At 65.7% G+C, this 18,310-nt stretch overlaps 2 protein-coding genes across 4 annotated transcripts; one reads left to right on the plus strand and one right to left on the minus strand.

Moving 5' to 3' along the window:
* Positions 1 to 51: 51 nt before the first annotated feature.
* On the minus strand, positions 52 to 10,897 carry FGR (FGR proto-oncogene, Src family tyrosine kinase). Of its 2 annotated transcripts, none has more exons than XM_065650496.1 (13): positions 10,699 to 10,897; positions 5,494 to 5,554; positions 4,959 to 5,211; positions 4,766 to 4,868; positions 4,411 to 4,509; positions 4,136 to 4,239; positions 3,905 to 4,054; positions 2,801 to 2,956; positions 2,188 to 2,367; positions 1,943 to 2,019; positions 1,712 to 1,865; positions 1,120 to 1,251; positions 52 to 951 (listed from the first exon to the last, which is right to left on the minus strand). In XM_065650496.1, exons 3-13 carry the CDS (start codon positions 5,197 to 5,199, stop codon positions 743 to 745), a joined length of 1,605 nt encoding a protein of 534 aa, XP_065506568.1. In that variant the 5' UTR covers positions 5,200 to 5,211; positions 5,494 to 5,554; positions 10,699 to 10,897; the 3' UTR covers positions 52 to 742. The 2 variants fall into 2 exon arrangements, with proteins under 2 accessions (XP_065506568.1, XP_065506567.1); XM_065650495.1 differs by lacking the exon at positions 2,801 to 2,956 and adding an exon at positions 3,295 to 3,459.
* Positions 10,898 to 11,387: 490 nt separating this feature from the next.
* On the plus strand, positions 11,388 to 18,310 carry LOC135997771 (digestive cysteine proteinase 1-like). Of its 2 annotated transcripts, XM_065650635.1 has the most exons (12): positions 11,388 to 11,451; positions 13,029 to 13,235; positions 14,284 to 14,343; positions 14,565 to 14,657; positions 14,748 to 14,920; positions 15,566 to 15,809; positions 15,884 to 16,079; positions 16,371 to 16,564; positions 16,756 to 16,847; positions 16,917 to 17,078; positions 17,635 to 17,824; positions 17,992 to 18,310. In XM_065650635.1, the coding sequence occupies exons 2-12, from the start codon at positions 13,064 to 13,066 to the stop codon at positions 18,177 to 18,179; spliced, it is 1,764 nt and encodes a 587-aa protein (XP_065506707.1). In that variant the 5' UTR covers positions 11,388 to 11,451; positions 13,029 to 13,063; the 3' UTR covers positions 18,180 to 18,310. The 2 variants fall into 2 exon arrangements, with proteins under 2 accessions (XP_065506707.1, XP_065506708.1); XM_065650636.1 differs by lacking the exon at positions 17,635 to 17,824.

Below are 18,310 nucleotides of genomic sequence, written 5' to 3' on the forward strand. Positions count from 1 at the left end.
GCTGCAGCCGGGACCCCCCCGAGCGCCGTGGGGTGACCCCGTCCCGTACCCCCCCCGCCCCACACGGGGCAGCGGGAAGCAGCCCCTGGAGCAGAGCTGATCCCCAAAACCCGGGGACCTGGTCCCCCCAGGACCCCTTGTCACCCCCCCACAGTGCAAGCAGAGGTTTATGGCTTTCAGGATTTGGCTCTGCTGTAAGGAAATGAAATAAAAGAGTGGGGGGGGGTGGGAAGGAGATCCCCCAGATACAGGGATCCCTGAGGGTGAGGTGGCTGCTGGGGTGAAGGATATAAAATCTTATAAATTAAAAATATCAAGTGGGGGGGTTGAGGTGACCTTCCCCAGGTCAGCGCGAGGATTTGGGGGCCTGAACCCCCCCAGGTGCGCAGAGCTGAGCTGAGGGAGAGGAGACTGGTATGGGGAGAGCCCCCCCGAGGCCTCTGCTGCTGCGGGGTGTCTGGGGGGGCACAGTGGGGTCCCCCCCAGCCAAAGCACTTCTCGGATTCAAAGCTGGGTGTGAAGGCAGCAAGAGAGGGGTTTGGGGTGCTGGGTGGGGGGCACAGCTTTACCCCTTTTTTAGTCCAAAATCCTTGTGCAAAGCCCCCTGTCCTCCCCAGGACACCCCCAAACAGACATTTATGAGGGGCAACACAGGCAACAGGAGCAACAACCCCCCTGCAAAAAGAGGGAGATTCACCCCAAATCCACCGCAGAGCTTGGCTGGGGGGGTGACAGCGCCGGGTCACTGGTTGTCCCCCGGCTGGTACTGGGGCTCGGTGGCCGTGAAATAGTCCTCGAGGAAGGACTGGAGGTACTCGAAGGTGGGGCGCTCCTCGGGGTCCCGCTTCCAGCACTGCACCATCACCTCGTGCAGGGATGGGGGGCAGCTCCCTGGGCACGGCATGCGGTACCCCCGCTCCACCTGCTCCAGCACCTCCCGGTTGTTCATCCCTGTGCGACAAGGATGCAGTGGGGAAACTGAGGCACGCCAAGGAAGGCAGCGGCATCGCGCCAGGGTTTGGATAGGGAGCCCAGCTTGAGGCTGGTGTGGCTGATGGGGAAACTGAGGCACGCGGCAAGCCCGGGGAGGGCGAGCCCCTGCGCTCCGCTGCCCCGTACCTGGGTAGGGCACCCGGCCTTTGGTCACCAGCTCGGTCAGGAGGATGCCGAAGGACCAGACGTCCGACTTGATGGTGAACTTCCCGAAAAGCGCAGCCTCCGGGGCCGTCCACTTGATGGGGAATTTGGCACCTGCAAGGGGAGGCAGGTGAGCCACGGCCGGGGCACCCCGCTGCACCGAGGGTACCCCAAAAATGGGGCAAACAGCACTGGGGACACCTTGCACCTGGTGTCCTGCACCCAGGGTACCCTGCGCTGGGAGGAACCTGCACTGGGACACCATATACCCAGCACCCAATGTACCTTCTGCCTCGGGTACCCCACGCATGGGGCACCCAGCACTGGGGGCACCCTGCACCTGGGGCACCCATCATCTGGGGCACCCATCATCTGGGGAACCCATCCCCTGGGACACCCGTTATCTGGGAAATCCATCACCCAGTGTACCCATCATCTGGGGTATCTGTTACCCAGAATACTCATTCCCTGGGGTACCCATCACCCAGGGCACCCAGCTCTGGGGGTGACCAGCTCCAGGCGCAGGGTGGGAGGCAGCCCGGAGGGGCTAGGGCAGGGGTCCCCCCCAGCTCACCCTGCCGCGCCGTGTACTCGTTGTCCTCAATGAGGCGCGCGAGGCCGAAGTCAGCGATCTTGCACACCAGGTTGTCTCCCACCAGGATGTTGGCGGCGCGGAGATCCCGGTGGATGTAGTTCATCCGCTCGATATACGCCATGCCCGCCGCGATCTGGGGGTGGAGCAGTGAGGACCCCCCCATTTGCACCCCATGGGGGGAACCCCACCCCGTCCCAGTCTCCCCAGTACCTGGGCAGCCATGTCCACCAGCTGGGGCAGCTTCAGGTACCGGCCGTCCCCGTCCTTTAGGAAATCCAGCAAGCTGCCTGCGGGCAGAGGGTGCATGTTAAAGCATCCAAAAAACAGCTGTGCCCACCCAAGGGTGCCCTCCCCTGCGAGCCCCCAGCCCTGGGACCAGCTCGCTGTCCCCCCCAGCTGCACCCAGGCAGGGTGAGGATTAAAGAAAATCCGGGGGGGGACACACCCCTGCTCACCCTGGCTCATGAACTCGGTGACGATGTAGATGGGCTCCTCGGACACCACGGCGTAGAGCTGCACCAGCTTGTCGTGCCGCAGCCGCTTCATGATCTGCGCCTCCTCCAGGAAAGCCTCAGGGGACATCGTGCCCGGCTTCAGCGTCTTCACCGCCACCTTCGTGGTGCCATTCCACGTGCCTGGGCCGGGGAGACGGGGTCACCAGGAGCCCAGGGGATGGATGGCCCTGGCAGGGCCGGGATGGAGGGGTGTGGGGATGGATGGATGGATGGATGCAGGGATGTATGGGGAGATGCATGCAGGGATGGCGGATCAAGGAAATCAGGGCGATGCAGGGATGGAGGATCAAGGAGATCAGGGCAGGGCAAGAAAGGGGCGTTACGCCACCATACCCCACCCAGGACAAGGAGGCCCCCTCGCCCTGTGACATGGGGACAAGCCACCCGTGAGCTCATCTAATGCCCACCTTACCCCACGCGCACCCCTCCACGGGGGAGTCTGTGCCCAAGCTGCCATCACCCCCACAGCAGCGGGTACCACCTGGCACCCCGCGGTGCTGCTCCTGTCCCCCATGTCCCCCCCGCCACCCCCGGCCGGCCGGGCCAGCCTTACCCATCCACACGTCTCCAAAACATCCCATGCCGAGTTTCTGGTCGAGGCTGATGGATTCCCGCGCTATTTCCCAGGCGTCCTTAGCTAATCCCAGGGTCTGGGGCTTCATAGCGGGGCACGGGCGGGTGAGCAGATGGCACAACCCATCGTTATACTCTGCGGGGAGGGGAAGGGGAGGGGGAGGATGGAGGGAGGGGTGCGATGGGATGAATGGAGCATGCACGCCGAGCGAGGGAGCACAGGGCAATGGAGGAAGAGGATGATGGGGAGGGGACCCCCCGGCCTGGTTTTGTCTCCTGTTTGTGGTCCTATCTGAAACAGGGGGAGCTGCTTGCCCGTGCACGGATGTCACCGGCATCCTGGGGTACCCAGGATGACACTGGTGTAGCTCAGCCTGTCCCAGCAGGCAGGAACCCTTCCCTGGGGGGTGTTCCAGGCCTGGGGGTGCCCCCGTCACCCCTCCTGCTCGCCCCGGCTTGCCCGCCGGGCCCTACCCATCCACACTTCCCCGAACTGCCCGTTGCCCAGTTTCTTGAGGAGCTGGAGGGACTCGCGGGGGATCTCCCACACGTCTTTGGTTTTGACCGAGAGGTCGGCCAGCTTGGGCGTCCCTTTGTGGCACGGCACGGCCAGGCGGCAGCACAGCCCGGCCGCCCGCTCTGCGGCACCGGGGGGGACAGGGGACAGGTGTCAGCCCCCACAGGGACCCCCCCCAGCCCTTTGCCCCCACCCGCTGTCCCGGGCATTGCCCAGGCTCCTGCGTGGTCCAGCCACCCCCAAAGATAAATGGCGTGCACTCCCGTCTGCCTCCCCCAGGGGTGTCCCTGCACCCCCTTGGGCAGAGCCGGACCCCCAGTCTACCCCCCAGGGATGCCCACCCAGACCCAGGGGCTCTTTACCTCGTCCAGAGAGGCCGGGTGCTCCCCGCACCGAGGACACAGAAGAGGGGGGACCCCCAGGAGGTCCCCCTAATGCCACCACCAGTACAGCCCCCTCCTTCTCCAGTTAACCCAGTTAGCCCAGCTGGCTGTCCTTGGCAAAGAGTCTCCTGGGCTTTCCCCATCCCTCCCCATCACCCCCCCATGGCCCCCCGTCCCACCCTACCAATATAATGCTGGACCAGCTGCTGGACAGTGTCGAACTGGGCGCGGGTGGTGATGTAGTAACCCCCGTTGTCCAGTTTCCGAATCTTATAGTGCTTGACGTGGTCGCCCTTGGCCTCGTCCCAGTCCCGGATGGAGAGCGAGTAGGCACCTACGTGGGGACACGGGTCAGGGAGGGGCGTGGGGCACAGCCCCGGTGTCCCCAGCCCTGTCCCCAGCCCTGTCCCTGCACCTTTCGTGGTCTCACTCTCCCGGATGAGGAAGGTGCCCCTGCAGTTGCCGTGGCACAGGAGCTGCCGCTCCGCATCCTTGCGCCCGATTTTCCCAAAGTACCACCTGCGGGGGGGCCGGGCTCAGTGACCGGGGGGGCACTCCCAGGGCCCCCCTGCCACGGCTCCTCGCCAGCACCGCGGCACTGCCAGGGTTTGCCAGAGGTGCCAAGAGACCTGGGCTCGAGGCAGAGGGCATCAGGGTCCCCCTCTGTCCCTGTCCCCTCCCCGTACTCACTCCTCTGCCTGGATGGAGTCCACGGGGGCCACGTAGTTGCTGGGGATGTAGCCGGTGGTGCCCGAGCTCAGCGACCTGGCCTCCCACCAGTCACCCTCCCTGGGGACAAGGGAACCGAGAGTGAAGAGGGACAGACAGACAGACCCGGCCACGCTCCATCAGCACCCGCAGACCCTGCTCTTCCCCACCACGGGGGACTCCCGCGCCTGGGTCACTGCTGAGACCGCCCAGCTCATGACACACACGGCGCTGGTTCTCTTGGTATCCAGCGATGGAGCTGAGGCAGAGCCCGGCTCCTGTCCCTGGGGCTGCATGGGGGGCGCTGGGGGCGACAGGGGGCTCTGGCGGGGCTCACGTGTTGTTGATGATGTGGAATTTCTCCCCTTTCTGGAAGCTCAGGTCATCCTCTGTCCTGGCCTCGTAGTCGTACAGGGCGATGAAGAGCGTCACGCCCCCACCTGCAGCACGTGGAGGGGACTGTGATGAGCCCCCGGGTGCCCCCCAAAACTGCAGGGGTGCAGCCAGACCCCGCTCCAGCCCATGCTGACCTGTGATACCCCCACTGCGCATCTGCAGTGAGTTGGGGGTGAAGCCCCCCGGCCCCGCGAAGGACGGAGCCGAGGGCACCGTCGTGCTGTGAAAGTTGTTGAAATCGGGGATGCGGGTGAAGGCGGCGCCCGGCTGCGTGGGGTCGGGGTCGTACTGGGAGGCGGGGGGCAGGGGGGTCCCCTCCTCACCCCCCACCTGCCCTTTGCCGGAGCCCTTCTCTTTGCAGTGCACGCAGCCCATCCTGGGCACTGCCTGTGGGACAGAGGGACTGTGAGCCCTGTGCCCCCCCAGTAACACCCATCGTCCCAGTTAGAGGCACTGGGATACACGCATGAGCCCCTGCCCAACCCCCGGCCCCAGGAGGAGCAGGGTCCTGCCACCCCTTGGGTGCCTGGGCTGTGACATGGGGACAGCAGGGTCCCAATGGGCGCTGCCACTGGCAGAGACCAGGCTGCAAGGGGGCTGTGCTGCCCTGGGGACCCCGCGTCCCCCCTGGCACTCATGGGTGCTCCCGTCTGCGGCGACCCCACTCACTGCAACGGCTCCTCGGGTCACTTCAGCTGCTCCATGTCACCTCGGGGAGGAGAAGAGGCACCTGTGGACAGTGGAGAGGGCATCAGGGGGAGGGCAAGAGCCATGGCAGGCTGCAACACCCCCACCAAGGGCTGCAACACCCCTGCATGGCTGCAACACCCCTGCATGGGCTGCAACACCCCTGCATGGCTGCAACAGCCCCACCAAGGGCTGCAACACCCCTGCATGGCTGCAACACCCCTGCATGGGCTGCAACACCCCTGCATGGCTGCAACACTCCTGCATGGCTGCAACACCCCTGCATAGCTGCAACACCCCTGCATGGGCTGCAACACCCCTGCATGGCTGCAACAGCCCCAACAAGGGCTGCAACACCTTCATCATGGCCTGCAACACCCCTGCATGGCTGCAACACCCCCACCAAGGGCTGCAACACCCCTGCATGGCTGCAACACCCCCACTAAGGGCTGCAACACCCCTGCATGGCTGCAACATCCCTGCATGGGCTGCAACACCCCCATCATGGGCTGCAACACCCCCACCAAGGGCTGCAACACCCCTGCATGGCTGCAACAGCCCCACCAAGGGCTGCAACACCCCTGCATGGCTGCAACACCCCCACCAAGGGCTGCAACACCCCTGCATGGGCTGCAACACCCCTGCATGGGCTGCAACACTCCTGCATGGCTGCAACAGCCCCACCAAGGGCTGCAACACCCCTGCATGGGCTGCAACACCTTCATCATGGGCTGCAACACCCCTGCATGGCTGCAACACCCCCACCAAGGGCTGCAACACCCCTGCATGGGCTGCAACACCCCCGCATGGCTGCAACACCCCCACCAAGGGCTGCAACACCCCTGCATGGCTGCAACACCCCCACCAAGGGCTGCAACACCCCTGCATGGGCTGCAACACCCCCGCATGGCTGCAACACCCCCACCAAGGGCTGCAACACCCCTGCATGGGCTGCAACACCCCCGCATGGCTGCAACACCTCCACCAAGGGCTGCAACATCCCTGCATGGGTGCAACACCCCCACCAAGGGCTGCAACACCCCTGCATGGGCTGCAACACCCCTGCATGGCTGCAACACCCCCATCATGGGCTGCAACACCTTCATCATGGCCTGCAACACCCCTGCATGGCTGCAACACCCCCACCAAGGGCTGCAACACCCCTGCATGGCTGCAACACCCCCACCAAGGGCTGCAACACCCCTGCATGGCTGCAACATCCCTGCATGGGCTGCAACACCCCTGCATGGCTGCAACACCCCCACCAAGGGCTGCAACACCCCTGCATGGGCTGCAACACCCCTGCATGGCTGCAACAGCCTCACCAAGGGCTGCAACACCTTCATCATGGCCTGCAACACCCCTGCATGGCTGCAACATCCCTGCATGGGCTGCAACACCCCCACCAAGGGCTGCAACACCCCTGCATGGGCTGCAGCATCCCTGCATGGCTGCAACACCTCCATCATGGGCTGCAACACCCCTGCATGGCTGCAACACCCCTGCATGGCTGCGACATGCCTGCATGGGCTGCAACACCCCCACCAAGGGCTGCAACACCCCTGCATGGCTGCAACACCCCTGCATGGCTGCAACACCGCCATCATGGGCTGCAACACCCTCACCAAGGGCTGCAGCACCCCGCCGCAGGCTGCAATACTCCTTCACGAACTAAAAAACCCCTGTGTGGGCTGAAATGGCCTTGCATGGAATGCAACAATGCTGCGCAGATTGAAACAGTCCTGCGCGGGCTGCAAAACCCCTGCACAGGCTGCAACGCCCCTGCATGGGCTGCAACACCCCTGCGTGGGCTGAAGCCACATCCTTGAGTGACTTTTTCTCCTGCCGTGTCCCCAACAAACCCATCACCTCCCTCCAAGGGGACACATGTCCCCCGACTGCCCCAAGGCTGGAGGGAGCCAGGCTGGGTGGAAAGGAGCCCTCGGGGTGTCCCTGTCCCCGTCCCCTCGGCTCGGGAGGGGAACTGGTATCTCGGGCAGGAAGGGCCCCCCGGCCTCGCTGCGGTCACACTCTTCCGCCCGCGGCCACGCTCGGCAGCCAAGGTGTCGCGGAGGAGGAGGAAATCAGACCTCTGCTGCAAGGAGACATTTCTGTCCCCAGCCCTGTCACCTCCCCTGGGTGCTGGCCACCCGCCTGCACCAGTTTGCCCAGTTTGGACTGGGCAGAGCTTTCCAGTGGAGGGCTCTGCAGCGATACAGCAGAGCTCGCCCCATCTCCAGCCCCAGGGCGGAGGGACGGTGGCAGCCACGTGCTGTCCCCTGTGCTCCCAGGAGCAGGAGGAGGCGCAGGGTTTGGGGCAGATGAGATGTTTCAGGCAGGTTTCCTCCGTCATGGGCTTTGATTCACTTTCCTGCCTCTCGGGGAGCGTGGAAAGGGCCTGACTCTCCTTCCACCTTCGCTTTCAACACCGGCGGTGTGGCAAGGCCGTGGCCGTTGCAGCCGAGGCAGCGTTGCCAAATCCCAGAGGCTTTGCCTGGCCGGGGTTTTTATTTTTGCTGACAATAAGTGGCTATTTTAGCTGACGAATGTCCCCAGCTCTCTCAAACCCTGTCCCCTCTGGGTGAGAATCATCCTCCCCCCCCGTTGCCAGCATCATGCTCAGAAACTTCTCATTTTTGCTGAATTTCTGTGCTGAGCGCGGTGGCGGTGCTGCCACAGCTGCCGGCAGGGACTGGGCAGGCAGGGGACATCTAGGCAAGCAGGGGACATCTTCTAGACAAACACAAGCCCGAAATGTCACAGCACCATGGACTTTAGTGCCATCGCACCCATGCTCCCCTTCTCCAGGCACCCACAAACCCCCAAGCTGGTCCCTGCCACCTCCCGCCTGGCACAAAACTGTCCCCTTGAGTCATCCTCGGGGAGGGGACGCTGGCGTCTGGCCCCAGCTCTCCCAAAAAGGAGCCGCTCGGAGCAGATGGCGAGCGAGCCGTTCCCGCATCGGCGCCACCGGCGCCGGTCCTGGCCACGCTGCCAGCGCTGAGACCCGGCCAACTCGTCACCCTCGCCGTTGTCCCCCCCCGGCCGGCCGGCCATCTGCTCCCCAGCCCCCCCGGGACATGGGGCAGCGCAGCCCCATCCCCGGCTCCCAGCCGGAGCACAACGTCCCGGTGCACAGCAGTGTCACCCTGCGTGTCACCCCGGGAGGAACTGGTCAGCACCCCCGCAGCGGGAGGAGGAAGCAGCGGGAGCATGGCATGGGGGGGAGAAGGAGGAAGAGGATGGTGCTGCAGCTGCCAAGGGGAACCTGGGGGCTGGCAGGATCCCAGATCTTGGGGACAGTGGCACTTGGCAGGGACCACGGCGGGGCAATGGGCTGCAGTCCCTTGGTCACTCTGTACCCCCCCATGCCATGTCCCACTCCTTTCACCCTGCGCCCCCCTGGCTGTCCAGGTGGCCCTGCACCCCGGTGGCTCTCGCCGCCCTGACGCAGCCCCCCTGGGGAAGAGGAACCGAGACTGCTGCACAGCTCAGCCCCGAGCCCGCCCGGGCTGCTCCACCACCCGCGGCTCTGGGTCTCCCCGGGCCCCGGGGGAAACTGAGGCACAAAGCAGCTGCGGCACAGGAGGAGAAGGTGCCTCCCTTGAGGTGGCTCGTTAGGGCACATGACCCCAAGCCGTGTCCCCGTCCCTTGCCCAGGACCCCTATAGACCTGGGGAGGGGACAAGAGGACACGTCCTGCCCCTCCACCGCCCGCTCCTGGTCCTGGCAAGGTGGCAGGCGGTGGCACGTCCCCGCTCCAGTCCTCCCAGTTCACCCAGGACCCGAGGAGGGTCCTGCCATGGCTGGAGAGGCCCACGCCACGAGCAAACCGCTCCAGACATCCGCGAGACGTGGGGACAGTGACAGAGGCGGCGGGATGGGACCCAGCGCTCCGCCAGGAACATGCGATGGGGTGACGGCCGTGAGAGGGTCCCCTGAGCGCTGGTCTCCTGGCCAGGTGTCCCACCTGCGCTGGGGCACGGAGGGGGCTGCACACCCCGGTGCTGTTCCAGGCCACTCTCCAGTGGTGACATACACAGGGACACCCCTTCCCCTGCCTGCCCGTGAGCGGGAGAGGGTTCAAGCGGGGCTGCTGGCCCCCAAAACCAGCCGTGCTCTGGCTGGGCACGGCCAGCGCTCGGTGGCATCGTCCCTGTGCCGCCATCCCTGTGCCAGCCCCAGGAGGTGACAGGGCGCTGCCCCCCCAACAACACCCCCAGGCAGAAAAGACAAGACTCACCACCCCCCCAAAAAGTGATCTGCCCCCACAAGCCCAGCCACCAGGCCCATGGCAGGGGGTGTCCCCTTGTCCCCCACCCTGCGAGGAGATTCCCCCCCCCGCCCCAGCCTCCCAGCCCCATCGCCGGCCAGGAAAGCAGGATTTCCGCTGGAAGAAGAGCAATTCCCGGATCCCAGGGGCTGCAGGGGCGGCGGGGGGGGGCGGCCAGGGCTCAAATACAATGTCCCGGGAGGAGCGGGGTGGGGAGGGAATTGTGCAGGGCAGGAAGCGGCGAGTTCCTGTCCCTCCTTGGGACACACCAAGGACCGGGGACAAGGCAGAGCCGCAAGGAGCAGGGGGAGCACCCTGAGCCCCCCACAAAAGACACCCCCAGCCCTGGCGGGCCCCGTGGGCTATTTCTGAGCTAGCACACCATGTGGGGCTGGCGGGGAGCAGGTGTCCCCTCACCCCATCCCGGTGTCCCCTGGGGTGCTGTGACCTGCCCCCCCCATCCTCAGCACTCGGGTCCGGTGCTGGCAAAGTCACCATTTGTCCCTGCAGCCCCCCCTCGCCGCGGTGTCGCCGCTGATTAGCGCCGGGAGGGTGAGCGGGAGCTGGTGGCCCCCCCAGGCTGCTCCCCCGCTGACCTGCTGCCCCCCAGGACTGGGGGGGGTCTCCTGGCCCCCCCAGGCTCATTGCAGAGGCTGCACTGCCCAGGGGGGAGCGGTGCGGGCAGGGGACAGTGACACCCCCGGCAGCCCCCCAGCAGGGACATGGGGCTCTCTGTCCCCACAGCTCAGGGCCCCGTCCCACCCAGAACCCAGAACCCCCCCACGAAGGGGGCGCGCAGCTCTCAGCACCCCCCAGCACACGGCAAGGGGACTGAGAGACACCCCCGCATTATTGCAGGGGGCAGAGCCCCCCCACACCCCCACACCCCCACACCCCCCCCCCATCCCTCCTACCGTCAGCCCTCCTGCTCCGGCTCGCATGGACCCCCCCGCTCCGGGACCGCAGCCCGGGGGTGGCACCACGGCCCCCCCCGAACTGCCCGGCGCTGGGGACCGGGGTGTCGGGGCGGGTGACGAGGTGGGTGACGAGGTGGGTGCCGTGGGGACAGCGGGAGCCTCTGTGCGTGTGTTTTTCCCCCCCCGGCTCTTCGGCAGCTCTCGCAACCGAGCAGGAGCTTCCCCTCCCCTCGCCCCCCCGCCCCCCCGCGCTCGCTGCGGTGGCTCATTGTACCGGGCAGCCCCGCCGGGCCACCGCCTGCCCCTCGACGTGCCACTGGGGGGGACAGCCCGGCATCGGGGGGTCCCCGGTCCCCAGCATCATGGGGGGGGACACTGCTGCTGGGAGGATTTGGGGGTACCCAGCTCTGGGGGAAGCCTGTGCCAGGCGGGGGTGCTGCCTGCACGCACCCCCAGACAGAGTCCCCCTGACACCCCCGGGCAGGGGACGGCGTGTGACAAACAGGGGGCTGTCACCTTGTGATGGTGCGGGGGTCTCTGCTGGGATGGGGTGAACTCGGGGCAGGACAGAGCCGCGGAGTGGGGGCGAGCAGGATGGCAGGTGGCTTGGGATTGTGTTCTGGGGGGCTCCCACGTGTCCCCCCAGGATGGGGTGCAGCTCCTGGCCCCTTATTTACTCCTCGTCCAGATAAAGTTGCTGGTGGGGCGACCCCAAGATTTGGCAGCGGTTGCACTGACCCACAAACTTTGGTGAGTTCTGGGAGAGTGGGTGAGCCCCCCAGCACCCTGCCTGAGCCCCGCGCACCCTGTCTGCCCCCCCACACCCTGCCTGACCCCCCAGCACCCTCTTTGACCCCCCCCCCCCCACCCCTGAGCCCCCTGGGCTCCCAGTCCAGGGCACTGGGGCACTGACCCTGCAGAGAGCACCCCCAGCGTTTGGCACCATGAGCCCCGGATCAAGGGGGTCTCGGTGGGGGTCTCTCACTGGGGGAACCCCTCATGCCGATTTGGGGGTGCAAAGCAGCTGCCCCTCAAACATAAAACCTCCCTGGCTGGAAATACCATCCACAGCTCCCCCCGGACCCGACCCTGCATGGCCCCCCACCCAGGCCCCAGCTGCCCTCCCACCGCAGGGGCCGGGGACAGCGAGGGGACGGTGATATTTTCATGTGTCCCCTTGCCGTGGTTTCCGGCGTGGGGCCGTGCTCCCCGGGAGGGGTCAGGTCAGGGGGCTGCGGTCGCGCTCCAGCCCAGAGCTGGCTGCACCCCGGCTCAGCACCCCCGTGTCCCCGCACGGTGGGGTGGGGGTCCCTCCCTCCCTCCTCGCCCTGCGGTTCGCCCTCGCAGGCTGACCTCTTTCCTGTGTGACTGTGAGTCCGGCCCCGGTGTTTCCTGTTCTCATGGGGGGGCCAGGGCTAGCAGAGGTCCCCACCAGGATGGGGACATGTCCCCTGGGCTGATGTCTCTCACACCTTGTCACCTCCCAAGTTGTTTTGGAGACAGTGCAGATCACAGCTGCAATTCAGCCCCGGCTTTAGGGGTTTTTGGGGCCCTCTGGGACTTGCTGGGGGGTGGATTCAGACCCTGCTGGATATGGAGCCAGCCCTGCCAGTGTCCCTGGCGGGGGACAGGGCAGAGCGGGGACAGGGGCTGCTCATCAGCTGCCACCTGCAGAGTGTTGAGCGGCAATAGGCTCCACCTGGGCTCCCAGCACCCTCCCCAAATCATGGCCCCAGGTGTTTCTGGCTGGGTGCAGCCCCGGGGGGTGGCACCCACGCACCCACCCTCCACCTTCAAAAGAGCTGCCTGAGCCCTTCTTAACCCCCCATGCCTCAGTTTCCCTCCTTGTGGCCAGGCTGGGCAGCGAGCTGGGGTGATGGGCCCCATTTCCAGCCCTCTGCCAAACCCCAGGGGCTGGCTGTGGGGTGCCCGTGTTTCCCTGTGCCCCCCTTCCCTTCAAGCCCCAGCAGCAAAGGCTTCCCAGTGCTCCCAGTTTCTGAGCCTGGCTTGTTAATGGTGAGCCACTCACAGCCCTGACCCTCTGCTATGGACATCCTGCCCATCACCCCGGCCTCAGGGCTGCCTGGCAAAGAGCCCCCCAGCCCCAGGGCAGCTCCCCTCTGCACAAGGGATGCACAGCCCCAGTCAGCCCATTATCCCCCCAGATTTGGAGGGAGGGGCTCTCCATAGATCCAACCAGCCCGCACCCCCACCCACGCTGCTCCCGGCTCCCTGGGGCTCGTCCTGCACCCCCATTCCCCTGCAGCACCCGGCGTTGCTCCATCCCCCTCCGCGGGGACCCTGCTGAGACACGCTCACCCCGCCAGCACCCCCGGGTGCCGCACACCCCGCCAGGCGCCACATGATGCCGGTTCCTTCCCCTCCCCTGGGGAGGGCCCCGGTTTCTGCATCGGCGCTGCCGGGTTTCACTGGAACCAGTTTAAAAGCCAGAGCTGGTGCTGGGCGAGCTGGGGCGGCGAGGATGGGCGTTCTCCGCTGGCTCGTGGCCTCTGCGCTCTGCATCGCCGTCTGGGGTGAGTCTGTCCCCACTGTCCCTGCTGGGGACACCCTGGGGATGGGAGCTGGGGTTACCCAGGCAGGTCTCGTTGCTGGGCTGGGTGGGTGGTTTCTTGCTTGTTAGGTCCCCAAATTTGCAATGACCCCCAAGAGAGAGGAGAGTTGGGGAGGGGTGGGAAAGCGAGGGAGGGATGAGGGATGTGCCTGGAGGGCTTGGCAGGGCTGGGGGGGTGAAAATGAGGCTAAATGGAGCCAGATGGGCTGTAACCAGTGCACAAGCCCAAGCTGTTTCCCTGTCTTTGCTGCCTGCAGCTGGGCAGGCTGTCACTGGGAGCACTGGGAGAGGATGGGGGTGGCGGGGGGGACCATGCCCGCTGCCCCCCAGGACCCCCTTTCCCAGCTGGGTGTAAAGCCGAGCAGTGTTGTGGAGCTGCTGGATCCGTTGCTGCCCCTCCTGCCCCAGGCACCATGTGTGGCTGCAACGGGCACCCACGGGACGGCCTGGGGTGCAGGTGGGGGGGCTGCCAGTCCCTGCCTGCCCCCGGTTTCAGGTGCAGAGGCAGAACCGGGTCCAGTCCCGGTTGCCTGGGGCTGCCAGGTCACTCCCAGCAAGGAGGGAGATGCTGAGGAGGGCCGGGCCGGTTCCCAGCGGTGGGTGTGTTGGCGTGGGGTTGCACAAGCTGGGAGCCCACGGGGAGGCTGGAGACGTCACCGGGAGATGCCAGATGGGACCAGTCGGCTCCCTGGCACCCCTCAGCCATGCCCGGCTTGTTGGGGACAGCTCGGCTGCATCCCCCCTTGGCAACATCAGCCATGGCCACCAGCGCTGGGGGTGACACTGCCTCTCATGGGGACATCACCCCAACACCACCCCAGGGGGGTTGTGGCGTGTGCTGGCCCTGGATCTGGGTGTCAAGGGCTGCTGATGGAGCTGCTTTCAGCCAAGTGCCCCCAGCCCCGTGCAGGAGGGGCTGCAGGGATGGGGAGCACTGGTTTGGGCAGCCTCCTGTCCCCAGCTCGGTTGGGTGACAGCCTCCACTGACCCCCCCCTTCTCTGCCTTCCAGGACCGGACTATGTGCTCTCCCGCCCACCCCCTCAGTTTGGCTCCATCTACCATGTCCGAGGTAACGGGACCCCGCAGTGTCCTTTGCCTGGGGGGGAGCGGAGGATGCTCAGCACTGGGCAGGACCAGGCTGTCCCAGTGCCAAACTGGGCCAGCTTCGCACAGCCAGCACCCGTGGGGACAGCAGCTCGGTCCGCTGCGGGTCTGCACGCTCCGGGGGGGCTTGCAGAGGGGTGCTGAGGCCTTGGGGCTGACCCGCGTCCCCCACCTGGGGCCTCTCAGGTGTCATTAACCTGCCCTACGCTGAGATCGAGGAGCCCTTTGAAGCCTGGTACAACCAGACGGGAAACAAGAGCCGGATCCAGTACTATGGGGGTAAGCAGGCAGGCGTCCTTTGTGGCCCCATGCAAAGGGAGGATGCAGGCAGGACCACCGTGCCTCAGTTTCCCCTTCCCGCTGGCACAGGGCAGGTGATAACGTACCAGCTGGGAGGGGTGAAGCCCTACGGGATGCAGTACAAGATCACACCAGAGACCACCGAGAAGAAGGTGAACACCAGGACATGTTTCCAGCTGCCTGGCTCCAAGAAGGACGTGGTCAAGGCTCAGAGCGTCTTCCCCAGCATGGATGGCTTCAAGGTGAGAAACGCCAGAGCATCTTCAGGTGGGGGTGCTGGGCAGCTGGAGATGCTCCTCTCTGTCCTGGGGGGGTGTGGGATGCTGGGACAGGCCAGGACGTGTCCCCGCACACCCTGGGGCACAGGGAGGGTCATTTCCCCGCCCGGACCGGGGCTGGAGTGCCGGCTCCTTTCCCAACTCCAGCAGCCGTGTTGGGACGTGTCGCAGCCCACAGGAACGTCGGTGTTTCGGGATGGCTCAGGCAAGTCGCTGCACGGCGGCTCAGCTCCCGCCGGCCCCAGACTCCGGCAGAGCTTCGTGCCACGTATGAGTGGTGGGGACAGCAAGATGCCACCAAGCTGGACACATGCCTGCAGGGCGAGAGCTTGGAACCACACAGGGAAAAACCCAGAAGCTTTTGGAGGGGGGGGGGTGCAGCCAGGCACCCCCACTACGGGTGCACATACAGTGGGACGTCTGTCCTGTGTGCGCCCCAAATCCTTGCCCCGTGCACGGCAGTGGACTAATGGCTGAATCTGATCAGAGAGCCCAGTTCACAGTGCTGTATGTGCACTGGGAGCAATGGGATCCTGCGAGGGGGCTGCGGGGGGTAAGCATGCGTGCGGGTGACGTGGGGTCCCCCTCCCTGACGTCGTGTCCCCCCAGTTCCTGCGGGAGGAGTACTACCAGGGCCGGTACTGCGCCGTCTGGCAGAATGTCACCCGCTGGGCGCAGAAGAAGAACGTCTACACCCTGTGGGTGACCAACTCCAGCTGCGGGGTGGCCCCCGTCCACTATGAGATGCGGGGTTACAACAGCCTGCTGGGCTCCCACTACGACAAGTACGAGATTGCCTACACAGAATTCGACAACAGCTTCCCCCCCTCCATCTTTGACATCCCCATCAACGGTAAGCTGGGTTGGGGACCCCCCCCATCCTGCCAGTGGGGCTCAGGCTGATGGTGTCACCGCTTTTCTCCCCAGAGACAAAGAAGTGCGGGGACCTGCCAGGGAGTGCGGCGGAGCACCGGGTGCTGGCGAACCCCATGGAGGACCTGGTGGGACGGCACCAGCCGTGGGCTCACGAGGTTTTCCACCAGTACCGCAGGCGGCTGGGGCGGCGATACAGCTCCGCACGGGAGCTGGAGCACAGGCAGAGCATCTTCGTGCACAACATGAGGTACAGGGGGATGCTGACCCCCCCAGGGTGAATCACAGGATGGTTTGTGTTGAACGGACCTTCCCAGCTCCCCCAGTGCCCCCCCTGCCACGAGCAGGGACATCTGCACCAGCTCAGGTTGCTCAGAGCCCCGTCCAGCCTGGCCTGGGATGTCTCCAGGGATGGTTCAGCCACCACCTCTCTGGCCAACCTGGGCCGGTGTTTTACCACCCCACCCCTGCAGGGCTGCGTCTTTGCTGCGGTGGGAGATGGTGTTGGTTGTGGCTGATGCCGTCCCCACCGCTGCGGCAGGTTCGTGCACTCGCGGAACCGCGCCGCGCTCTCCTACACGCTGGCGCTGAACCACCTGGCCGACCGCACGGCCCAGGAACTGGCCGCCCTGCGGGGCCGCCGGCGCAGCGGGGACCCCAACAACGGGCAGCCCTTCCCCAGCCGGCTCTACACCGGCCTCATCCTGCCCGAGAGCCTGGACTGGCGCATGTACGGTAGGTGCAGGGCCTGGGGGGACAACGGGGGGGTCTCACCGCTGGGGTGGTGCGGGGCTGCGACGCGGGGGGTGCGAGCGCTCCCCATCCCGGCCGGCGCAAAGTCCACGCGAACCGCCCCGCTCCCCATCCCCTCCGCCTGCCCTCACCCCCGGTGCCGCCCCGGCCTCCCCCCGCCCCGCTGTCCCCAGGCGCTGTGACCCCCGTGAAGGACCAGGCCGTCTGCGGGTCCTGCTGGAGCTTCGCTACGGCGGGTGCGATGGAGGGTGCGCTCTTCCTCAAGGTGAGGGCAGGGATGGCCGGGGCGCCTGGACGATGCCCGGCCCCGGCCTGCAGCGTGTGTCCCCCCCAGACCGGCGTGCTGACCCCCCTGTCCCAACAAGTCCTCATCGACTGCGCCTGGGGCTTCGGGAACTACGGCTGTGATGGTGGCGAGGAGTGGCGAGCCTACGAGTGGATCAAGAAACACGGTGGCATCGCCACCACCGAGTCCTATGGCACCTACAAGGGGCAGGTGAGGGTGGCTCTGTGTCCTTGCCAGGGTCCCCCAGGTTTTGGGATGTGCCCCCCAGGGCTTTAAAGCCACTGTGGGGCCAATCAGGATGGGTCAGAGGCTATGGGGATGGGGATGTCACCTGAGACAGGGTTGTCACTCCCAAGGCACCAGGCTCACTGTGAGTTCAAAGCACAGCCCAAAACCAAACCCCAGGGCTCAGCCGGGTGGTTTCATCACCGCGTGCCTCAGTTTCTCTTCTTGCAAAACAGGGACAAGGTTCCTCCACCCATGGGTGGTGACATCAGTCCCTCTGTACCCCTGGGGTGCAGGGATGGAGCGAGGTGGCCTGGGGACAGGGACATGGCTGCAAGACATGGGCAACAGCCCCCCAGATCTCTGCACTATGTGCGGGTGGTACTGTGTCCTCGCAGCAACTCGGAAAACGTCCCTACCATGGTGGGTGAGGGCGGACAGAGCGACCAGAGCCAGGATGCTGTCACAGCCCCCGTCCCCGATCCCTCCCTGCATTGGGGGCTCTGGATGACACAGTGTCCCCTCTCCCCGGGTGCCACAGAATGGCTTGTGCCACTACAACCAGTCTGAGATGCTGGCCAAGATCACGGGCTACGTCAATGTCACCTCAGGCAACATCACAGCGGTCAAAGCTGCCATCTACAAGCATGGCCCTGTGGCCGTCAGCATCGACGCCTCCCACAAGACCTTCTCCTTCTACTCCAACGGCATCTACTATGAGCCCAAATGCGGTGAGGCGGGTGGCACAGGAGACACAGGGAGGACCTGGATGGCCAGGGAGATGCCAGGACACCCGGGATCTCCTCAGTGTTGAGCGGGGGTGCAGGAGGGACCCAGCCCCGGGTGCAGAGATGATGCTCTCCAGCCAAAAACCGTCTCCTGTGTTTGTTCCCTGCAGCAAACAAGTCGGGATCGCTGGACCACGCGGTTCTGGCCGTGGGCTATGGAGTCCTGCAGGGAGAGACCTACTGGCTCATCAAGAACTCCTGGTCCACATACTGGGGCAACGATGGCTACATCCTCATGGCCATGAGGGACAACAACTGTGGTGTGGCCACCGAAGCCACCTACCCCATTCTGGCCTGAAGAATCTCTCGGCTCTGCGGGGACAGCCCTTGGTGATGCTCTCAGCGCCCATCCCTGGATCAGCCCCTTTGGTGTGAAGCACTGCGCAGGAGGATGCTGGGGACATAGTGGGACAGGGCCGTAGGGACCCA

Source organism: Caloenas nicobarica, chromosome 23 (assembly GCF_036013445.1).
Source record: "Caloenas nicobarica isolate bCalNic1 chromosome 23, bCalNic1.hap1, whole genome shotgun sequence".
Taxonomy (NCBI): Eukaryota; Metazoa; Chordata; class Aves; order Columbiformes; family Columbidae; genus Caloenas; species Caloenas nicobarica.

Bases quoted from the DNA above. Each gene is read 5' to 3' on its own strand.
- LOC135997771 (XM_065650635.1), top strand. From the start codon at position 13,064: ATGATGCCGGTTCCTTCCCCTCCCCTGGGGAGGGCCCCGGTTTCTGCA. The intron at 14,344-14,564 runs GTAACGGGACCC...GGGGCCTCTCAG, and splicing joins CTCCATCTACCATGTCCGAG to GTGTCATTAACCTGCCCTAC. The intron at 16,848-16,916 runs GTGAGGGCAGGG...TGTCCCCCCCAG, and splicing joins AGGGTGCGCTCTTCCTCAAG to ACCGGCGTGCTGACCCCCCT.
- FGR (XM_065650495.1), bottom strand. From the start codon at position 5,199: ATGGGCTGCGTGCACTGCAAAGAGAAGGGCTCCGGCAAAGGGCAGGTG. The intron at 3,460-3,904 runs GTAGGGTGGGAC...CCGGTGCCGCAG, and splicing joins GCTGGTCCAGCATTATATTG to AGCGGGCGGCCGGGCTGTGC. The intron at 2,368-3,294 runs GTAGGGCCCGGC...TCCCCGGCCCAG, and splicing joins GTTCGGGGAAGTGTGGATGG to GCACGTGGAATGGCACCACG.